Source organism: Anser anser, assembly GCF_964211835.1.
Source record: "Anser anser genome assembly, chromosome: 10".
NCBI lineage: Eukaryota > Metazoa > Chordata > Aves > Anseriformes > Anatidae > Anser > Anser anser.
The window spans coordinates 11725358-11742954 of record NC_139730.1 but is presented as its reverse complement, the minus strand read 5'-3'; the positions used below and the strand labels follow the sequence as shown (position 1 = coordinate 11742954).

The 17597-nt window shown below is 53.6% G+C and overlaps 2 protein-coding genes across 3 annotated transcripts in view; both read right to left on the bottom strand.

Annotated features, from left to right (window-relative positions):
• Nucleotides 1-123: 123 nt before the first annotated feature.
• Nucleotides 124-2094, bottom strand: PPIB (peptidylprolyl isomerase B). The gene is made up of 5 exons (XM_083850768.1): nucleotides 1901-2094; nucleotides 1504-1617; nucleotides 1320-1413; nucleotides 584-768; nucleotides 124-494 (listed from the first exon to the last, which is right to left on the bottom strand). The coding sequence occupies exons 1-5, from the start codon at nucleotides 2054-2056 to the stop codon at nucleotides 372-374; spliced, it is 672 nt and encodes a 223-aa protein (XP_083706894.1). The 5' UTR covers nucleotides 2057-2094; the 3' UTR covers nucleotides 124-371.
• A 1475-nt stretch (nucleotides 2095-3569) lies between these two features.
• The window catches only part of CSNK1G1 (casein kinase 1 gamma 1), a 141420-nt gene continuing 127392 nt past the window's right edge, over nucleotides 3570-17597 (bottom strand). For both annotated transcript variants that reach the window (XM_083849567.1, XM_083849568.1), the window contains 3 exons: nucleotides 14561-14668; nucleotides 12099-12205; nucleotides 3570-6838 (listed from right to left, as the gene is read on the bottom strand). In XM_083849567.1, coding sequence (XP_083705693.1) covers nucleotides 6784-6838; nucleotides 12099-12205; nucleotides 14561-14668 — 270 coding nt within the window. In that variant the 3' untranslated portion in view covers nucleotides 3570-6783. The remainder of the gene's footprint in view (nucleotides 6839-12098; nucleotides 12206-14560; nucleotides 14669-17597) is intronic.

Genomic DNA, 17597 nt, shown 5'->3' with positions numbered 1-17597 from the left:
GACCAGTGGCGGTCCGTTCTCAGTGCCTAGGAGAACCAGAAGGAACAAGGAGGCCCCCTTGTCTGCTTCGCTGGGGCCTCCACATGCAACCCACCCCCCAACAGAGCAGACAAGGCACCTCTATAAAAAACACATTGGTCACATTTATTGGTGCATGTGCTTCTTACAAAAGTGTTGGAAAGAGGAGCCAGCGTTCCGTCCTGCCTGCTGGCCAGCTGGAAGGCCAGGAGCAGGGGCTCAGCGGCTGCCCGTGCTCCGGGAGGCCGCGGGGGAATGCACAGGGGCAGCAGGGCCGCCCCAGGCCCGCAGCCCTTTGCAGCCGGGTCCCCACAGCGCAGGGCCCCGCCGCGTCGCTGAGCCAGCGGGGTGGATCACTCCTTGGCAATGGCGAAGGGCTTTTCCACCTCGATGGTGCCGCAATCGGCAATGGTGACATCCTTCAGGGGCTTGTCCCTGCTGTCTGTCTTGGTGTTCTCCACCTTCCTCACCACGTCCTGGGGAGAGCAGAGATGTGAGAGGAATAACAGTGGTCGTGTGCACCTCCCAGCATGCCCTCCCACGCTGGTGCTGCTCTCCCCCTTACCATGCCCTCCAGCACTTTGCCGAACACCACGTGCTTGCCGTCCAGCCACGGTGTCTTCACTGTGGTGATGAAGAACTGGGAACCGTTGGTGTCCTTGCCAGCGTTGGCCATGCTCACCCAGCCTGGGCCGTAGTGCTTCAGCTTGAAATTCTCATCAGGGAAGCGGTCCCCATAGATACTCTTCCCTAAGGTGGGGGAAAAGACTGCATTGCACTTTTGGAAATATGTCAGGATTTGAGTACTGGGGGGGGGGGGGGGGGGGGGGGGGGGTGCTAAGCACATCTATGCACCAGCACCACAAGGTTGCTGGGAGCCACAAGAAACTGGCAGCTGGAGGGAGCTAAAAGCTGAGCCATGAGCTGGATGGAAGGGGCTGTGCCCCCAAATTAGTGGTGCAAGAGGCTGTGCAAGAGCAGACCTGACTCCACACACCCCAGGCTGCAGCGTGACAAGGAGGTCAGGCAAGAGCTAACAAGCCCAAAACACTCCGCTGCTGACATTATTGATTTCACTGATGTTTGCTAAGTGCTGGTAGGAGGCTTGTCGATACCAGACCAAATGCGACCTAGCAGCTGGGACACCCAGGTCCTGCAGCCGGCCACCCCTCCCCAGCTTTAAGCACCACTCTAAAGCCAGGTCCCCCAAGCCGCATCCCCCGGGGCCGTGTCCTGTCCCCACCGCGGCACCACGCTCCACCTCCCAACCATCTCCCCAAGGCCTCTGCAGGCCGAGTTACCTCCAGTGCCATCTCCACGGGTGAAGTCTCCTCCCTGGATCATGAAGTCCTTGATCACACGGTGGAACTTGCTGCCCTTGAAGCCGAACCCTTTCTGCGGCGGGGGAGAGAAGCGGGGTCAGACCCAGGGAGGGCCCAGGGCACCCACGCGGCCCCCCCAGGGCTGCCCACCCGCCGTCCTCACCTCTCCAGTGGCCAACGCAACGAAGTTCTCCACTGTCTTGGGCACCGTCTTGCCGAAGAGCCCGATGACGACGCGGCCCACGTCCTCCTCGCCCAGGCGGAGGTCGAAGAAGACCTTGGGGGCGGCAGGGGCGTTACCCGGGGCCCGCCGGGACACAAAGGGCTGACCGCTACCCGCGGGCCTACCGCGGTTACCTCAGCCCGGCGGCTCCCCGGTACCTCAGCGATGCCCCCCCCGGTTACCTCAGCTCCGGTACCTCAGCGATGCCCCCCCCCCCGATTACCTCAGCCCCGATTACCTCAGCCCCGCCCCCCCCCCGTTACCTCAGGCCCGGCCGCTCCCCGTTACCTCAGGCCCGCCCCCCCCACACCCCCACACCCCGGCCGCTCCCGCCGACCTTCGCCGTGACCTTGGGCCCCTTCTTGCGCTCGTCGGCCCGCGAGGCGGCGGGCAGCAGGAGCAGGAGCGCTGCGCCCAGCGCCGCCGCCGCCACCAGCGCCTTCATCCTCCGCCGCTCGCAGCCCGGCCGCAGCGCCCGCCGCGCCGCCTGCATCCGGCCCCTCCCCGCCGCGTCCTCCCCCCCCGCCGCGCCAGGTGGTGCGGTCCCGGCCCCGCCGCGCGCACGCCCGGGCGCGACCAACGACGGAGGGCGGGGGGGGGGGGACGGGACTAGGGGGAGCGGGGCGGGGCCGGCGCGGGCCGCCCGGCGGCTGCCACGTTGCCCCCGCGTTGGTGCGGCCAATGAGGAGCGGGGGCGGGGCGCGGCGGACGCTGATTGGGGGGGAGGGGAGGGGGCGGGCTCCCGGCGGGCTCCGCGCACCGCCCCCCCCCGCCGTCCCTCGGCCGTTGGGCGCCGTGAGGGGGCGCCGTGAGGGGAGCCCTGAGGGGGAGCCCTGAGGCGGCCCCCCCGGGGCTGTCAGGGCGGGAGCCGCCCCCCCACCGCGTCCTTTTCCATCGCCTCTTGCCCACGGGGCGGCCCTGGCGGGCACACGGTGGCTACTGGGCTGGCTGCTGCCTTCGCAGCACGGCTCCTGGGGGGGTTTAACCGCCCCTTCCTCCAAACCAGCCAGGGGCACGCTCAGCTAACGCTTACCGGTACACAGCCGAGCGCCAGCCCCCGCACACCCAGCACCGGAGCCAAATACCCGCACGTTACCCGCACATCTGTTACCAGAAGCAACTGTTAAAGGAATTGCCTGGTGGAGATGCAAATTTCCGAGGGCCAGGGAAAGAAATGCTGAGGTTTCTCTTCCTTCTCAGAGCACAAATGTCCCCAGCCTGATTTTTGGGAACAGGAAATGAAAGCTCACGCTTAAAACATTACATTTAAAAACAGAATAAAAGTGTCCCAATGAAGATCCTATTTGAAGGATCTTCGAAGATCCAGCTATTTGCATGCTGGAAACCCTCAGAGTCACAGCAGTCGATTCCTTCCAGCCCGTCACAGAAGTGACTCAGGGCTTGCTACGCAAGAGCCTGTGAGGTGGGAAGAGTGGCAGAGGAAGAAGGCACTCGGGGCAACGGCGGCTGGGGCTGGGTCATCGCCACCCCTGCAGGCACAGCGCGCCCCGAGCGACGCGGCGGGGGCTGGTCCCGCTGCAGCCGGGTCCCCAAAGCTTCCCGCGTGCCCTGGCCAGGAGGCAAGCCTTCCACTCGGGGGAGACACACTTGAAGCCGTGTCACTATGGCAGTAGCTGCGGATGCACAGGGACCGTATGGCAGCACCTTTTTGATTAGTCTGCATCCTCGTGTTCCAAGTAAGCCATTCTGCTACCCAGGATGCTTGAGGTGGGAACGTGCAGGCACCAGGAGAAGAGAACTTGGTGCCACCTCTCCTTGGCCAAGCGCTGTGGGGCTGAGCTGTCCATGGCTGTCAAGCACAAAGTGGTCAGAGGCTCCCATGAGATCCCACGCGTGCACCATCCCCTCAGAGGGGGGCTCAGAGTGTCCCACTGAAAGGGAAGGTTACCAAGACAGCCCAACAGAGGCAGAGGAAAAGAAGACACTCAGCGAGCAATGTTTTCAGGAAGGGGTAATAAATACATCTATTCATGGAGAACAATGCAGCAGTGCAATGTTTTATTGAAAAAAAAATATCTCACTTGACACCTCAGAAGACTGCATCGCAACGTTGGTGGGCCACACTGCAGGAGGGCTATGCCTGGGAGGCCGGTGCAGCGCCAGGCGCTCCCCGCCAGGCTGCTCAGAGCTGACCCGAGCCCCCCGTGCACCCCGGGGGTCTCCCAGGTGCTAGCGACTTCCAGCGAGGAAAGGGGAGCTTGCCCAGGTAGGATTAATGCCCTACTTCCTAGCACTGAACAGTTGGCTCAGTCTGGCTTGTGTCTCCTCATCACCTCCAGACTCCCTGGGGACAGCAGATTCCTCAAGCACGGGACTTACTGTTAACCTGCATTCTTTCCTTTTTTTTTAAAAAAAAAAACACACAACAACATCTTTGCCCTTTCGAAGAGTCCAACGTACGATTATAGTGCAAGAGGGCTTGGTACAAGTGAGCATTACCAGCATGCCGTGGGGGGACAGTCCTCCCCTACAAACACATCTTCATAGGATTAAAAGAACATCGTATCTCCAGAGATAAGCAGTAGCGGGTCATCGTGAAATAGCTTTCAAACCAACCCACTTAAAAACAAGGTCAGGAAAGTTTCTAAACAATCAAATACATTCACTTTAAAAAAAACATTTAAGAACAAAAACTGTTGAGATGGCCCCTTTCCCCCCGCCCTCCCTCACCCTGCAAACACTTACATATGCTGCAACTACAAGCTGCTCCTTGAGCGGACGCAGCGAGGAATGACCAAACACGGCAGGAGATGCAGAAGGAATCGAGTTCTGGTGACAGGCACTTAGTGGGGCTTGGGAGGGCAGCAACAGAAGTGTCTCAGGGCCCGGCTCCATCTGCAGCACACGGGGCCGCTCCCCAGGGAGCGCCTGTGCCCCCTTCCCCCCCAAGACGCCAAACCATGGTTTCCTACAGCTGAGAGGTTTCCTACAGCCTGTGCCAGAGACGTGGGACTTCTGGGAGCCACCCGCAGCGGAGGAGCTCGAAAAGAGAAGGGTGGAACACAGCCGGTCCCTGTCCTCCCTCTAGTGGGAGGGGAAGAGAGAACAAAGTGCCCCGGCACTTGCATGCAGGAGATGGACGGTCCCTTCCTGCCCCGGGCCACGTTACACCTGGAGGAAAGCACTTTGCAGAGCGAGAACGGGGGTGCACGCATCTCCTGGTGGGTGCGCAAGCGGAGAGCAAGCCAGCCTGCAGCCTAAGGGTGCTGCCGGGGAGAGGAAGGTGCAGCCACGCCTGAGAGCCGTGCTCCGTCAGGGTAAGGCATCAAGAGAACTTGGCAGAGGATGGCTACGAGACACCCAAAAGGGATCCTGGCCAAGAAGCGAGGCTTTGCCATGCTGATGCCGCACCGCTGCGTGCCTGCTTTGAGGAAGCACAGAGAGCGAGCCCAGGGGCTCCCTGCTCAGGATGATCTCCTGCCCCCTCAGCCTGCTTCTGCCCAGCAAGGGGAACCAAACCTCCCGTGAGTGCCGCTACGCGAGCTCCAAGCTGCACAGATCATCGTTTAAGAACAGGTAATGAGATCCAGTCTCGCCCTTTCCTCCCTTCATACTCTCCAGGGAATTCAGGGACTGGGGTGAGCCAGGCCCGAGTTTACAAGTGAAGGCCCTCAAGCGAACAGTCCCAGCCTGGTCAGGTGTCACGCGTGTAAAGAAAGCACAAGGAACCTATTCACAACCTCCCCAAAAGCTGCTCGAGTTCACCCAGAGCCCTGCCACGTCCACGATAACCCTCGAGCAACCTCAGCCTCCTCGAGGTGGAAACGCTGCAGCAGGATGCAAGGTTTTACGCCTGCGCAAAGTGCCCCAAGCCCTTTGCTAGCTATGGGTTTGGCTCAAAAGCGGTGCATGAGAACCGTGGCTTCCTCTGCAGGGCGGGAGCTCGCAGAGGGGACGTGAAGGCTGTTCCAGTCAAACCCATCTGACCATCTGGAGATGAAATCAGTATTAAGGCAGTGAAGCATTCCCACCTCTGCTGGGGAAGCTTTGCTCCTGCTAACGTTTTCTCGCAGAAGGTGCGTGTTCACAACCACCCTACCAGAGGGGTTTGAGAAGGCTGCCCGGTTACGCACCGAGAGGTGCCTGCGGTTTGGGAAACACCGGGTTCCCAGGTACCTCAATCCTGATCTGCCCCTTTGGCCAGAGCGACCTCCTCCAGCTCAGCAAAGCTGACACCACTCCCTCCTGCCAACACCCGGCGGCGGCCTTTCCTCTCCAGGCTGCTTGGGTCAGGCACGGCATAGGAAACCATGGTAGGGACATTCACTGGCAGCTAGAAAGGGTGACTGAAAATTCAAGTAATGCTTTCCTCAGCGCACGGCCCAAGGCGGGCTTTGAGAGCCCCAAACTGGCACGAGGGTTGTGCGGATGTTGTCAACATCCCCACTTGTGGGCATTCTCTGCACCCCACCGCATTCCCAGCTGAATGTCTGTCTGCGCTGGCACCACTTGTCCACGCAGAAATCCACAGATACAATGTGCATCTGTAATGCTAAAAATAATAAAAAGTGCAACAACGTCAGTTTCTTTAAAACAATCCACATTGCTCTGTTACCGTCAGAGGAGGGAGGTGTCGAGGGGAGCCAGAAAACCTAACTGGAACAGTAGATTGCAAATTTCTCACAGCTTGCACATTACAGTGTAACTGTTCCCAAGGAGCCTAAAAGGGAACCTGTGTCTTACTGCTGCAGCAGTCAGGCCCTTCTCCCACGCGACTCTCTCGCCCAGACTGCATCCTCCTGCCCTCTCGAGAGCCAATCGAGCCGACAGTATTTCTTTTCTTAATTAAGGAGGGAGGAGGACGGAGGAGCCGAGAGCGCAGGGGAGGGAGGGGAGTAAAGTGAGCAGGAACTAAGCACAGTCCTCAGGTTTGCATGAACGATGCCTTCGCCGTAAACAACGGGAAGGAGGGTCAGCCAGCCAGCCCCCCTCCCAGGGCGACCAAGACCTGAGCCAGCCACAGTCCTGGTCCCAAAAGGAGCTTCAGGCTTGGAGTGAACGAGGGAGACCATTCAGCAGATCCACCCCAGAGTGGTTTGTTTTGGAACGTTTTCTTCTCTTTTTGGTTTAAAATGTCACTTTTTTTTTTTCTCTTCCTCCTATGCCTCCTCCTCCCCCCTAAAGAGAAGCCCCTTCCAGTTAGACAGGGCAGGAGCCGCAGGTGCAGGTGGCGTTCCTGCAAGGCCCAGGAGGCACCGGTCACTTGTGATGCTGAGCTGTCTTCTTCCGTTTCCTCTTGAAGAAGCAGCAGCACCTGGAGCACAAAGAAGAAGGACAGTTAGCCCCACGCACGTCTCCCCGGCCAGCCCCCGCCACCCGGCGCCCGCGGCGGCCTTCCCTCCGCTCGCTGACATGCAACAGCAGCTCCGCACGCCCGGCCCCAGGCCCCGCCGGACCTGCCCGCGAGGTGGGCAGCAGCTCGCGGATGGACGGCCGACGCGTGCCTGGGCAAACGCCAGCGGCCGAACGCTGCGGGTCCTGGTCCTGCTGCCCACGGGCAACAGCGGGGCACAGCCCGGTGAGAGCCCCGGAGCCGGGCTGACATCCTCTAGAGGCTCAACTGGGGCAGGAACAAGAGGAGCCAAATGGGAAAGCAGTGAAACAAGGATCCAGATACTCCGTTCCCTCTTGGCCAGAGGGACAGTGAGCCTTGGCGGCTCTTCCCCGCTATGAGACACAGGGGTTCAACACTGCTCACTAAAAAGACAAGTTCCAAAGAGATCTTGGATCAGGGACCAGGTTTCTTTACTGAACCTTTCACAATAACCAGAGCTTCCACCTTTGATAAAGCGTTATTCAGTGCAGGTATGCAGAACACCTGCTTCTTCCCTCGTCCAACGCGAGGGAGATGCACAGTGCCCGGGGACTAGGAGAAGCAAAGGATGGAGAGTGGAGACTGAGGTGGTGAGAAAAATGTTCAGCACAGCTGAACCTTGAGCAGCGGTGGCTTCACTTATGGGAGAATACTGAAAGCAGTCGCCCAGGTTTTCTAGTCCTGCTGGCTTCCTACTGAATGACTTGGCATTTAAGATATGTTTGTCTTCCTAACCTCGGTCTGCTGTCAGGAACCCTCTGCACAGAAGAAACGTGTTCATTCTGTGCAAGTTTTGCTCCTGAGCTATGGTATCTTTCTCTTTCTGCCATTACAGCCATCTCCAGAGAAGCCCGGGTGAAGCTGAAAGCCCCCTTTGCCAGGCTGGTGGAAGGGACATGGCGCTAAGCAGCAAGAGCAGATGTGAGTATGCAACAACCATTTTTTCCTACAAGCATCTTTTACCAACAGCCAGACCGAAAGTGTTCAAAAACACTGCAACGTCTCCAAATTACTTCCAGCTGGGTCCTTCACAGCTCTGAAAAGCCGGCACTAAGCTTCTGTCCTCTCAGCACTAGAGGAATAGATTCTCACCTTCACCCCAGAGCGTGCTTGCCCCCGGAAGCACGAGCCTTACCTCGGGGTGCAAAAGCAGTGGTGACCACCACCACCACATGAGCCAAGCCTGCCAGCATAGATCGTCTGCTGGGGAGGCTGAAATCCCCTGCAACATTCAGAGCTCAAAGCCACAGCTGTAGGAGGGCGACCTCCCATCACACACTCCTGCATGGACTGAGAGCCGGGGGCAGGTTAATGTCCACGATTTGGCTTTAGGTTTCTTTTAGGCACTCCTAACAGGTCCAGTCTGGAGGTGAGCCGAGAATAAACGTAGCACACTTGTCCTTCCAGGAACGCTGTCCCAGAGCGACCTGTCAGCTGTGATGACTCCATCACTACTACCTGTTCTGATGCTTGCAGCGTGCTGTCTGAAGCTTTATGATCACCCAGCACAGGCTCCTGCACACTACTGGCACTGTCTCCCCCCTGCTCCAGGACTGGGCATGTATTTTATTGTCCCAGTCCGCCTGCCACCCTCTCTAGTTAACCTGTCACAGTATTTCTCTCCCACAGCAACCACCTTCCTTCGTGATTTGGGCAATGGTAAGTAGGGGGGAGGACTGTTACGGGGAGAGGTGATGGAAATGCACGAGTTATGATTTGACATGCAGCTGGGAAGGGAAGAGGGCTGAGCAGCGCTTGTTTCCTTGGGCACTGTACGAAGGGAGCTGGCTGACTTTTGGCTGTTTTTCTTTGAGACTGTCTTTTTAGGCTGTTACTCAGCGGTCCAGGGAAGGGTTCAGGAAAGGAAGTCCTGGCAGTTCAGACAGGCAGAGGCAGAACACCAAAACAAAAGAATAAGGCAGGCCGACAATTACAGAACGTGATCTCTGTGCATGCAGACAATGCCCAAGAGAACAGCCCCAGACTATGACATACAGAGAAGCCAGAGATGCCAGAGGTATCGGAGGCAATGCCTATGGAGAGCAGGGCAGAGGCGGGTCAGTCTCTCATCAAACAAGGACAATCCTCACCACACAGCGGCGTTACCACCTCACTCTGCAGCAATTCCCACCCACCAGCACCCCAGGGTGCCGCCTGGGCCTAAAACGCCTCCAGCCTCGGCTCAGCACCTTGTGTCCCCCGCTCACCTCCACGGGCCAATTTGATGCCGGGATTAGCGCTTGCAGAGCCTGATAAACTGTACCTGTACCTGAGCTGGGCTTGGACTGACGTTAACCCCAAACCCTCTGCGGACAGTTGACCTGCGCTCTCATCTGCAGGGCTTTTTCCCACCCCGAGTCGTCAGCCTGCTTGGGAAGCAGCCATCTCCCCCCCACTCTCTCCAAGCAGTAGCTCTAGCTGGGTGTCTGTCACAAATGTCATGAATGAATGTAATTTCTTTACACCCTCTCTAACGATGCAGGCCCTGGACTGTGTTTTTGTAGGAACCTCTCCTAGGAAGTGACTGCTCCCCTCCCCTCCATAGCCAGAGCAAGGCTTTCCCTTCGTAACCGTCTGCGTGAGGAATTCCTGCAAGATGCCTGGCAAGCCTGGTCCCGACTCTGCCCAGCTCCATTAGACATCATCTGCACACGGACGTAACAGTTTGGGGGAGATGGTAAGCCAAATAGAAGAGGATTAAAATCTGTCTTTTGCATAGATCAATTCAAAGATCAGTCTGATTGCTCGGCCTAATGCGGCCTCTCAGACACAGCCCACACCCTCCCCAGTATTGCATGTGGTTCTCAGCAGAGTCCTAAATCAAAACAGCCCTGGGTTGGCTTTGAATTTGTGCCTTTTTATGGCTTGGTTGGTTGGATTTTGCCAACCCCAGTCTAGTCTGGTCCGCTCCCCCTTGCATGTGGACTGGAGAGAGGGACTCACCACAAGTTGAGCATTTTCAGGCAGCTACAGAGAGTGTAGAGAAAAAACACAGAAAGGAAGAAAGAGCAATTAGTTCACAGAGGTGGGATGAAAGCATGTCACTGCAGCCATGCAAACATGCAGTGCAGACTGGCAGACACACACCATGCCTGCCCACCACCCGCCCCCAGCCCTCATACCACCTCTGCCCTTGCCACGGTGCCGCTGAGAATTGCCAAGTTTTGCGGGGTTTTAAGGCCTTGGGTAAATACTGCACGTTCTCCATGGAGGCACAGGCCCCGTGAGGTTCTTTTCAGGGGCTGAGATCAAAGAGGGTTCTGGGCCACCAGAAGAGGAGACTGCTCTGTCCCCTGCAGCTCCAACCGCAGGAAGGCCAGAGCATGGATGGAAGTGTGTGCCCCGCTGTTCAGTGAAACCCAAGGCTGGGATTGGCAGCTTGTCTCCAGAGTACCCCAAGCAGCACTGCACAGCTCCTCTGCCTGCCGGGAGTGCCAGGGTCTTTCCCTTTCCAGCATTGCACCTCATCTCGAAACACAGAGCCCGAACTCCATCTAGTTCTAACTCTTTTTGGCCCGCTTTACAGCAAAGCAGTTTTTTTGAGTCTGAAAATCCAAGGGGATTTATGATCACAGATGCAAGGAAAGATGAAGGCAGCCCTCCTCGTGGCAAGAGGAATGAAGCACTAGGGAACCAGCACACTAGGGAATTATGACAGGAGTCCCCCAGACCTGTTGGTGCAGAGCAGCCTGTGCTCTGCTGCACAGTAACCTGTTAAACCCTCCAAAACCAATTGTGAACCACCCAGACAGGGCCTGGAAAGGGACAGAACAAACCACAAGACACAGCTTGGGCAACACAGCCCTTGCACGCTTCTTTTCATCCGTCTTGATGCTTCTCTGGTGCCGATTTGCCCCGTCCTTCCCAGGAGCAGCCCCAAGCCACGTGCCCAGGAGGCCCCAGTTCAGTCATCCTGACCAAGACACGGCCTGTGACGCTGAGCCTGCATTCTCTGCAGGCCACGCTACCCAAATTTAAGAGGCGTATTTTCCACTCTGCAAGTCGCACCTCAAGACCTCCCCCTCCCTGCCACGCTTTAGGAGGAGCCTGTACCAAACCCACGGCTCGCTCCTTTGGCTGGGAGGAGAAAGCATATTCATTGCTCGGACAGTTCACTGCCAGGATCACGCCAGGCAGCAACCAGCAAGGAACAGCACACGGGAGTGCTTCCCGAGCGACGGAGGAACAGACAGCAAAAGACCTTCAGCACAACAGTGGTAAGGTGGGAAAGCAGGCCTCGGCCTGACAGATACCTAGGGACGGTTTCCATCAACACACCCTTCCTCGCAGCTGCCAGTTTTCCTTTCTACGCTCCCACGAGTCATTCCTAACAAAAGAGTCCACAAAGGCTGAGACAAGCAGCACCAACACCATCAAGTCAGATCATAACCAGGCACTTGGGTGACGTGACAGCACCGACCAGCTCGAGGGCCTGGTTACCCCTCGTACTGGGAAGCTGGGATTACACCGTGACCCTGCTGTGGTCCTGCTCTAGCTCAGAGGCACCAAGAAGGTCTCCTGTTGAGGATCATGCAAAAGGTGATATTGATGGTGCCAGATGGAGGCCAAAATGGTCAAAGCAGCAACTTTGTACATCAGTTCTCACTCTTTGCCACAAGCTATGGAGGAGAGGTCTGCTCAGAGCGAGCACACGGTTCCCCATGAGCAGAAGGGCTGCTACTGTTTTCTCTCTCAGCTTCTAGAGAACTGGACCGAGAGAATTCAGAGAAAAAAAATCAAGTCCCTACAAGAATTACTTTAGGACCATTATGGATACCTGGCATCCACTTCTTGCAGCCAGAAATAAAGTGTTAACTTTCAGACCAACAACTCCTTCACTGAGCTGTGTTCAAGCTACTCCTACGCTCTCAGCATGAGCGTACAGTGAGTTCTCCTTTTGGAACAGGGGATGCTCACCGGGATTCCTGAAATAATTCACATTACCTTGGTATTTCTGCTACTGTCTATTTTGCAACACATGCTCTGAGTAAGAGTTACGTTCTCCAGCCACGACAAGTGTAAAAAGAAGCAGCAGCAGCAGCAGCACCGAAGGCACCATGCACAAAAGCAGCAATATGCAGGAAAAGGTCATGGGACACGAGCATCGAGTACTTCACCACGGGTAAATATCCCCACTCGTTTCACAGGAGGAGGATAAATGACCACACCAGTGGAAAGCCTGTTTGTAAAGCGAACGTACTTAGCTTCCTCCACCACTTCCACCTCTGCCTGCGCCGTTATGGGTGCATTGGAGTGTGCCCCCGTCGGGTCGTCCACGTTCAGCTCCCCGTTGGTCGAGCTAACCACCTGGAAGAGAAACAAACGCCCCGTTAACAAAGCCCCTGGACACAGCATGGCGGCACGTGACGTGTCTCCACTTGCCTCAACAAGGGATACTGTAGGAATGGAAAGTCTGCGAAATGATTTCCGTTCCTGTCTCCCGGCACCCTCTTAGCAGGCTGTGGGATTCCTGGGATGCCTTGAAATCACGTGCTGTGTTTCCAGCAGCCATTTGGAGAGAATAATCTGGCTTGTGAGAGCAGAACGCCAGGCAGGGGACTCTGCGTTCACTACTTCACACTTGTGCTGTGCCCAGCACAGGTCTGAATGTCTGTGGGAGGTTAAGCTACAATTTGGGGTCTTATGAAGAAAAATCGGTGTGAAGACTAATCGACAGCCTTATATGCACTGCACTGTGTTGACTGCATTCTCCTGACACCTTTAGAGGTGAGTGACTCAGTCCTGTCACCTGCCACTAGTGTGTGGTAAACTCACTCCAGAGCCCCCAAATCTCACTCCGTACACAGCCAGATTCTGGAATTACCTCCTTGCCCAAAAGCTATTTGTATGATCCCTTTCTGCTTCAGTTTGCATTATGGCTTACTTCAACATTCCCATTACAGGGATAACTATCCAGATCCCCAGCTGTCAGCAGCTGTTCCTCTGCCAGGAGAACACCAATTTTCTGGATAATTCATGATTGCTCTATTGCAGGTGGCAGTGCCACTAAGCACCAGAGATGAAGGGAAAGAAGCCAGATCTATAAAGATGTCTCCTCACGATTAAGTGCATCTGCACATTTGTTTTGAATACTTGAGTCCTACCAGCAGTTGCTGTTTCTGCAGATCAAGTCCCATGCCCAGTCTCTGCACCAAGGGAAGTCAGGACCAAGCTCATTGGGTTTTCAGAGCTCTCCTCTCAAGTGAGCCCCTCAGCTTCTCTTCATGCCCCCTTCCCAGACCCATCACAGTGTAGGCCCACCCAGGCTCTCCAGGCCCTCACACTTCTCACACAACTTTGATAAACACGAGCAGTTAATTGTGCTATTCCCAGTGACCTTCCCACACTTTCTTCAGCTACTTCTTGTTAAATTTCAATTTACAAAAGTCTCTGATTTTCTTCCTCCTTTTTTTAACATGCTGCCACTTCATTCTGATGTGGCCAATTCAACCGTTCCCTTAACGAAAACAGCCTCTTGAAACTACTGACTTCCCAGGGGTTCAGCATTAGCTGGGGCATCTGTTGAGAAAAAATTTAAGCATCCATCACGCTGCAGGCAGAGCAGCCATGCACAGCAGAAGACTTCCCATTCTTGGCTGCAGATAAGCAGAATTTTAATGCTCACAGTAGCACACACGCTTGTAAGCTGCCCAGGTAGGTGACCCTCATGGTCAAATTCAGACTAGGACTGCCTTATTGCTGTAGTTACTCTGGCAAGGCATTGTTTGTGGGGAGATGAAGCTCATGCTGGTGTTGCGCAAGTCAACTGTTCCCCTTATGTAAAACAATACCAATAAAGACACCCACTCTGTAGTTCCTGAGGGCTACAGGAACTCCCGTTTACCGCCTGCTCTCATCCGAGATCAGAGCTATACATACATTGGTTCCTCCTTATCTATGAATTTCTCAGCATTTGGCTTTTCCCAAGCATTTGGTCTCATACTGGCATAATAGTAGTCTCAAGACATATTTAGGAAGAGTACACAACAAACTAGACAGTTGTAAGACGCAGACACTGCTCCAGAAGTAATTCCTCCCGTCTCCTCAGCTCAGCCCTGTCCCACACCAGGCTCTACTTCCCCTTTCACCACAGCCAATTTTCAAAGTCACACTAGAGTTGTGTCTGGCACTGGAACCAACTCTTACAGGCAAACCTCTGCCAAGGAGTTCACCTCGCCAGCAATATTAGACAGTTCTTGTTTGCTTGAATGAGCCTTGCATCTTTTCTCTAGCATTTCCAGCCATCTTACTCTGGCAATACTGCAAGAATATTAGCCAGCCTGAGCGACGACCAGAGGCAGGCGTATTTTCAGGATCACAAGCAGTCTTTTCAGGAATTTCAGAACTTAGCTGTAGTGCACCTTTTAATGCTGTCACTGTCACTCATCCTCTGCTCCTCCACCTTCTACAGTGCCATCACCCAGCACTCACTGGTCCTAAACAGCTCTCAGAGGAAAGGCTTCACAGAAGCAGTAACAGCAGCTGTGTTGGACACCACAGCCTGGACCCCACAACACGTGAGCGCTACGTTCAGGACAGGACCAAAGTGTCCTGTGAAACTGCCTTCCTGGCCCCAGTGTTATAACTGCAATTCAAGGAGACTTCAGGGCATCTAACACAGATTCTCACAACAACGCTGTGCAGACCATGGGAAGAAGGTACCTGTACTGATCCTCCATGCCGATCTGCAGCCAAATGAGATGTCAAGTACGAGGTATTCGTCTGCCGGCTTGGCTGGATCTCCCACTCTCCTCGGCGATCTGATGACGCCTGCTCGCAAGTCCAGAAAGCAGGAAAGAAACAGAAGAGAGGGCAACAGGTGAATGAGGTGAAGAAATGAAAGGGTGCGTGTTAGTGAGTTAGTAGTGCTTTGTTTTGTTTGTCTTTGCAAAAAGCAAGGCATTTAAACATTCAGCTAGGCTAAAATTTCACTTTACCAAGTACACACCATTCCTTACTTTAGCTGTCTCTATCCACTGCAGCAGTGGATTTCTTCTCCTCTAGGTAATAAATGACGAGAAAGCTCAGATCTACTCAGCAAGTTATTTCTTTACACGGCTTCATTTCCATGTGTTTCAGCATAGAAATAAACATGCTGACAATATGTTTGTTCATGTCAGGTCACGCACCAGAGAACTGGACATGGCAGCAAGTTTGGATACACAAGCTTGACCTCCCTAAAATATACATTTTTTAAACTCAAATTTGCAACCTTAAATGAAGCCACATTTTATTTCACCAAAAGCCAGTTCCACACATTAATTCACCTGTACAATGCAGAAGGAAACATCCACCACACCTCCTCTAATGGAGTTGGTGTTTTCTTGTTTTTCTGCAGAAAACTACAGCAGAAAGAAACTTTCAGTATCAGGTTTCCTTTTCATCCCCAATAGATACAAAGAAATTATTAGAATTGGATTTGTTTTATTAGAAGAACCATTGTGCACATGCATGTGAAGCTGCTTAGGGGTTGTCCAGCATTGATGATACACATCCATCGGTCACCTAGCACCAATGTACCTCAGTGCAGCTAAAGCCAGGTGGCCAGCTGAAGGAATACATCTGCTTCCCAAGACCAGGAAGCACAGAACAAACAGGCAGATCTGTGTCAGGTCTCACGCCAATGGCAGAGGATGTAGTCAAGCATGAAGTTACTGATGGGACACATTTAAAAGATGTCTCCTTGGACACCATATAAAAATGTAAGCAAAGGTTTCAAAGCTGAAGCACAAATGCAAAAGAAGAGAGGGCAGAGAAGCAGAGTCCCCACAGCGCACACGCACCTGGCAGAATGGATGCTGAACAGACATCATGGACCTGGCCAGCACAAACGAGCTTTAATCCAGCTAGAGGGCAGGAAACAAGAGGCTCAAGCGAATAAACACCAAATTATCAGCAGTGAAGCTGAATTGGCTACTCAAAGAGAGGTGCCCAGACACTGCCTTTCCCCAGCACTGCTTTGTGTTACTCCCTGCAGTTGCAGAATATGAGCCTGAGTCAAAGCAAAAAAGAAAAAGGAAAAAAAAAAAAAAAAGAGACTGCAAGCAGTTCCACACAGGATGACTCCAGAAACCTTTCAATAAACTTGTACAACACTAACTAGCAGACTGTCACTGCACTGGAGCAAGAGCATGTGCAAAAAGAAGCAGAACAGAAAAGAAGTCTGCTTGCATTTCATACAGCATGAGCCACCATTTCCTTTGCGAGTGACCTGTGAGTCCCCCTCTGAGCTACTCATAGTGCATCTCCTCCATCCGAGCAGTCACCAAATCCAGTTCATAGGCAGTATTTCCCTAGAGGTGGCTTTGTCCAGGCTTGTCCTCGTAAATCTTTTTAAATGTTCGCCCCACCAGCCTGAGACGCTGTTTACACTTTTTGTACTTGGTAGCACTGAAAGGAGTTACTGGAGAAGCACTTTCCTTGGAATTCTTCTTTAGCTGCTGCAGGTCACAAGAATATGGATGACTGGAGAACTTAAGTTCAGGTTTTAAGAGCTAGTAAAAGACGAATCTTGAGTGCTGCTTCCTACAAAGCACTATACCACCAGGTCGCTTGGTCAGCCCAGGTGCTGAAGTTGTATCACCTATGTCAGCACGGGGAGGAGCACGCTTCTGCCTAGGAGCCTGGAAGCAGTTTCTAGGAAAGGCTTTAGAAACCACAAGAGCCAGATTTTTGTCTTTTGGCTCTACACCCAAGTACGTGGGTTCAAAACTGGTTTTGAAGTAGGGTTGAGCTGAGCAGCCCACAACGCAGCCCGAACAATGGCACCGAGGAAGTGATGCCTGTGAATTTGAGAGCATCAAGTTCCCGTCAACACTCATCACCTTCCTACCAGCTACCAGATCTCAAGACATGACTGGCATCTAAAAACAGACGGGGCAGGGCTCACCCATGTTTGATAGAGAGTATCTTCTCTTCCTACAGGAAAAGGCTACAACAAGGAGACCACTCTCTTGTCAGTGTCTTTACTGGGAAACCAAATATTATAAAAGAGAATCTGCTGTTAGTATACTTGGAAATAAAAATAAAGCTGTTAACTCTGGAGATCTAGGCAGTTACTTGACCCAAACCCATGTCTCCAATCCACTGCTCTAGAAATTTAGTTTTTCTCCTTTTTTTTTTAAGAGAAATAGTTTTCTCAACAGTTAAAAGGAATATCCCTTGGAAGAGAACTGTTTAAGTTTTGGCAAGGGGAAACTTATTTGCAGTGTATATCAGGAATGTTACATAATTCAGCATATCCTAAATAATGTCTAGGTGAAAACGATGACAGAAGGTGCCCGCAGTACAGCATTAAGATAATTTGAGAAGCTCAGAAGAACAAGGATTGAAGGTTGTCTGAATAGTATTTTAGGAATATGACAGCTGTCTTTGTACTACATACTATAATTTGTGGACTAATATGCTTGAAAATGAAGCCAGGCGTCATTGTCTGTTAAAGGAAACAAGATGCCTCGTGTACACAACGTGAAGGTCTGTTGTCAAAGCGGACAACTAGAAACTGCCACCCAAAAAGGGGGTTAATGCATTAATCAGGCAATATATTAAAGCAGATTATTCTACTAGTACTCTCATACCAGTCCACACTAATAAGCATGCATAAATACAGTACTGCGCACATGCTTCAAACAATCCAGCTTCTTACAAGCAACACTTCTAATGAGGGATGTTCATCCTGATTGTAGCTGATGACTTTAGA